We start from the raw sequence: 5,169 nt of genomic DNA on the forward strand, positions 1-5,169 counted from the left end.
GTCGGGAAGGCAGTTTTGAAGCAGCAAAAATCTTGCTGGACCATTTTGCCAATCGAGACATCACAGACCACATGGACCGCCTGCCCCGAGATGTGGCCCAGGACCGGATGCACCACGACATAGTGCAGCTTCTCAACGAGTACAATGTGGCGCACAGCCCCGCTGGGCACCCCGGTGCCATGCTGAACTCTGCCCTCTCCCCGGTCATTTGTGGCCCAAATCGGTCCTTCCTCAATCTGAAGCATGCTTCGTTAAGCAAGAAGTCGCGAAAACCGAATGCCAAAGGCATCGTGCCCACGAACCTCACCAAAGATGCAAAGAGGAGAAGGAAGAAGTCCCTCAGTGAGAGCAAAGGGCAGTTTTCGGAGAGCTCAGTGACCCTGTCACCAGTTGATTCCCTAGAGTCGCCCCATGCTTTTGCGTCTGAGCCAACATCGTCTCCTGTGATGCCGTCGCCGGGGGTGTTACACTCGTCACCCAGCTCCCTGCTGACTGCTCCGTCGGTGCAAGCTGCACACACGATGTCCTTCTCCAACCTCCACGAGATGCAGCCCTTAGGACGTGGATCCAGCACGGTGCTCCCGTCCGTCAGCCAACTGCTTTCGCAGCACAGAACCACCCCTCCTAACAGTGGGCTTGGCAGGCTCCGGCCAGCCAACGTTTCCACCGAGTGGATGAACCGTATGGAGGTGAACGAGTCCCAGTACAATGAGATGTTTGGCATGGTACCGCAGGTGATGCATTCACACCCCAGTGTTTCTCAGCAGAGCGGTTTGGTTCAAGCAGATACAAAGCACATGGGAGTGTCCAGGGAGTCTCTGCCCCCTATCATGACTTTCCAGCTGGTTCCCAAGGGTGGCATAAACCAGCAAGCACTGCCACAACAGGCCCAGTCAAACTGCGCTCAGAACATGGCTGGTCCTCTTAGCTCCATGTACCAGATACCGGATTTAGCTCAGCTGCCCAGCGCCTCGTTCTCCATGGCTGCCATCCCTCAGCAGGACGGGCAGGTGGCTCAGACGGTCCTCCCCGCCTACCACCAGTTCCAGAGCTCGATGGGGAAGTACCCCACGCCTCCCTCCCAGCACAGCTGCTACTCCTCGGCCACAGAACGGACTCCTAGCCACAACCGGCACTTACAAGGGGAGCACCCATACCTGACTCCATCGCCTGAATCTCCAGACCAGTGGTCAAGCTCCTCCCCGCACTCTGCCTCTGACTGGTCTGATGTGGCAACCAGTCCCGGTAACAACCAGCGTGGGCCAGCAGCCGCTCACATGACAGAGCAGCAGCGGAACAACATGCAGGTGTATGCCTGAAGGCTGGCCAAGGTGACGCCCGATAAAAGTGGACTCCAGAACTCATGAAGGTCTTCCAGGATGAAAATGAAGAACCATTTTAGTATCCAAGAGTCTTAATGAGCCCAGGCTATTCTTTCCTTGGAGGGACTGTGGTCGCTGTAGGCTTGTATGCTTTTATGCTAAACAGAGAACTGTAGAAGCTGGTGATGGAGAAGACCAGCTGGGTCACTTCTAACCAACTCCCGTGCACCTCGGGTGTGACCGCTGTCTGCACTGGATTCTCCAGTCTGCTTTAAAATATGTTCCACCATTTCTGTGGGGAGACAGCTCTTCAGCTTAACGCATCTCATGGTCGTTTCTCCAGAAATTTAGCCAAAACCAGCTTTGTATCCTTATTTTGTTACTCCTTTTGTTACCCACATAACCTCTCTCTGAAGCACCTTCTACTAGTTCTCCTCAAGTTCAATTGCCTTGTTTTGACACAGCTCAGAGCTGCACCCACGTTCCGAGACCCCTCCCTCCCGTGGCCGCTCTTGCTCAGCAAGTGAGCCGGACTTCCCAAAACACCCGCCGGTCAAGTGACACCTTCTGTCACGCAGCTTCACCCTTTCCTCTTCAAGAGCCTTTGTCTTGTACAAACCCACTAACACCCCTTAGTGTTCTCACTGCCTGCCCCCCAGGTATTATGAGATTATATATACATATAGTCTTCTCCTAGGTATTTTTTTAATTTTTTTTCTTTCCCCTCTCTCCCAAAAACGCTGGTCTGACCTGGTCTTCCCCTCGTGGTGGCCTGTAGGCACATCTCTCCCGTGTTATATGTCTTCCCTGAGACACACCTGACCATTTTGACACACTACCCTCCCCATGCCCCCGTCCTGCCAGGTGTGTCCGTGACTGCCTTCATGGGCTCCCGTGCCGGAAGAGATGCCCTGCAACCAACACAGGCCTTTTGGGAACCTCTTGGGGTGAGCATGAGCGTTTCTAAACCTGATAACACGAGCTCCCAGCGTTCTTGCACAGTCCTGCCCTCCCCTCCATCCAAGGGCTGGCTGTGTGTCCTGTCCTCCAGGTACCATGTGCTGCCTCTTTATGGTGTTATCAAGAAGTGTCGAGGACGTTGTTACATGTTGCAGTGTGTGTCCTTCTGCATCAGGAGCAGCATCCCAGCCCTTTGAAAAGTGTTCCTTTTGCTCCAGCCCTGGAGCAGGGCTGCCTTGTCTTCCCCTCCCAGCAAGGAGGCTGCAGCACTGACTCCCAAGCAGGCTTCCAGCAGCAGCAGCATGCCTGAAACCAGGAGCTGGGCTTAAGCGGCAGACCAAATAGCTCAGAAACCGTTGCCTGATGCAGCTTGGTTAACAAGTTTGGGGCTGTCCTCTGCTCTCAGCTTCAGCCTGTATCCAGATTTCCCAACTGAGGTGCCCTGCGTGTTCTGTGGGACGGTGGTGCCATTCATACTGCAGCTCCCCTGATATTTTTGGAGTTACGGAAGCCAGCCGTCGCTGACCTTATACAAGCGGCTGCTCTTTCTGCTTTGTCCGCAAGAGTAATGCTTCCCTGAAGGGCTCTGAACCAGTCAGCAGCCGAAGTGAACATTTCAGGGAATGGTTTGCTCCTACCTCTTCGGGGGAACCCTGCAGACACGTCTTCCAAAGAGATCGGGGCTGTCGGCTGCCGCCAAAGGACAGAGAAGGCCGCTCCCCTCCGAGCAGCGGCCATTCAGCATCCTACCATGTACAGTATTTTCTCCAATGTTTCTTTCCATTCTAATCAAGAGTAAAAGCTTTTTCTTTCGATTCGACTCAATGGTACATGAAGGCAGGGCCTCAGGAGGAGCTGATTCCCGGGGCCGTCGTTTTGGGCTGAAGTTTTTAATTCTGAAGTTACTGCCTTTTTTTGACGCACACAGCGTTCCCCAGCACGCTCGCTGCAGTGTGTCCTGTGAAGTTTAGCTGCAACCGACTCGGATCTCCAGGCAGGAGCCTGCAAGCTCCTGGAGGTCTGTCCAGGTACATGTTTCACTGCAAATAATGAAGTGTTGCTACATCCATGCTAAAGAAACAAAGGGCTTTTCCTCGTTAGCCCCAAATAACCAAGTGCCTTTTTATATATGTGGCTACCTTTTACAAGATGAGTGCTTTCTGTGGAATGAAGCCAGCTTCATGCCTGGCGTGTTAATACGATGGCCCTCTGCCTTTCTTTTATTTTTTAACTACTTGTAAAGATGATATCTCCTTAAGGTGGTATTTTATCTCATAAGTTGTAGAGTAACCATTCACACAGCAGCATTTTCCTATATTAATAATGGAAAATATTTGCTTATTTTTACATTTTTTATAAAAGTCTTTTATGAAAATAGTTGCTGCAAAATGTATAAGCCATTTTTATCCCCAGAATAAAGAGTATGTGCCCAGCGTCTGTGTGCTGCTTTCGTTTGTCTTTCCGGCTGTCGTGGCACATCCTCTGGATTATAAACAAATCATCGGTGTTCAGTGGCTGTTCAGACCCCTGGCAAGGGAGGACTCGTTGAGACCTCCACAGTCCATGTCAGGAGAGAGCTTTTGGGGACCAAGGGTGCTCTGTGCTGGAGAGACTGGGATGGGGCCTTTTTGAGATGTTTTGAGTAAGAGCCCCCGCTTGCCTGAGAGTCTGGGAGCTGGAGAAGGGCTGGGGCTTTTGTGTGGCTTTTAGAAAGGCTGTGAGCAAGCTTGGATCAGGTGGGTGGTTAGTGGAGGTGTGGATTTGCTCGCCCTTTCAGGACCTGCTTGCTTCCCTGGGCTGTTCACTGTTCTTCCAGCTGGGAGGGGGACGCTCATCCCTGGAGCTGAGGCTGCCTGCCTGGCTTTGGCTTGGCAGCTGATGCATGAAGGTGTGCGATTCTTCAGCCTCTGAAAAGGGGAATGATGGCTCCTCCGTGCTGTTTTCAGACTCAAAAAAAGTTTGACTTGAACAATTAGAGAACAAATTGACAATGGCTGCCGCCTTGTATTTTGACCAGGGAGGTGCCACTGAAGCCCTGGGCTCCGCTAGTGCTCACCTGACCAGTTTCCAGCTCTCACTGCCGACTCAGGTGGAGCCAGTACCTGAATTATGATGCCCAGCAGGGATAAAGCTGCTGGGGGCATTTTAAGGGTTTAATATTCAAACAACGCAGCCTCTTTATCTTCTAGTAGAGCCAGCTTGGCAAGTACAAACCTCCGGGAGGCTTTCATCCATGTTCTCCCACAGGTTGCACATCTGTGCCAAAGTTTAGCGAGCTCTGCTATGTCTCTGGCATAGCCGCGTCGAGTTTGCCAGTGCTCGGGCTCAGACTTGAAACTGCATCTCCTGGGGGACGGCGCACGCCTCTTCCCCTCCCCGGGATGGCGAGGGGCTTGTGGATACTTGCTGTGTTGCATCCAAATAAGCTTAATTGAACCAGCCAGGCAGGGAGCTGGGGAATCCTTTGTCTAACTGAGGAGTAATGGAGTAGCCTCAGGATCCTTTGGGGAACATTTTCATGAGTTTTCATAAACCAAGGGTGGAGTCCTGTCTTCTTGGGGGGCTGCTGCGTTTGAAGGGTTTCCCCTTTCGTCAGTGGCTGATCTCTGATAGCAGGCAGCAGCTGTGTTTGGACACAAGGTGCCTTTATCCCTTTGATCCTGGAAGGTGCCTAGCTAGCTGGCCAAGCCTTAAGAGCTCTGGGTAAGCAGCAGCAGCAGTTGTATCCCAGTTGTGTGGGTGAAGGAGGTGGGTCTGATCCTCCCTCCTTGGGGCAAAAGCCAGACCTGCCCCTGCATGCTGGCATGGAGCTGCTCCCTGTGGGTGTAGCAGCACTCGCTGCCTGCCTGTTTTGGTAAATGCTGCCACAGAGGAGCTGTGGGAGATC

The 5,169-nt window shown here is 52.6% G+C and overlaps 1 protein-coding gene across 1 annotated transcript in view; it reads left to right on the plus strand.

The window, feature by feature from the left end:
• Positions 1–1,747, plus strand: part of LOC104168674 (neurogenic locus notch homolog protein 2-like) — a gene marked incomplete at its 5' end in the record, with an annotated part of 75,701 nt that extends 73,954 nt beyond the window's left edge. The window contains 1 exon segment of the mRNA XM_009709338.1: positions 1–1,747. This exon segment is cut by the window's left edge and continues 28 nt beyond it. Within this exon segment, the coding sequence (XP_009707640.1) occupies positions 1–1,319 (1,319 nt within the window).
• Between the last annotated feature and the right edge of the window lie 3,422 nt (positions 1,748–5,169).

Source organism: Cariama cristata, unplaced genomic scaffold (assembly GCF_000690535.1).
Source record: "Cariama cristata isolate BGI_N322 unplaced genomic scaffold, ASM69053v1 scaffold5821, whole genome shotgun sequence".
Classification (NCBI taxonomy): Eukaryota; Metazoa; Chordata; class Aves; order Cariamiformes; family Cariamidae; genus Cariama; species Cariama cristata.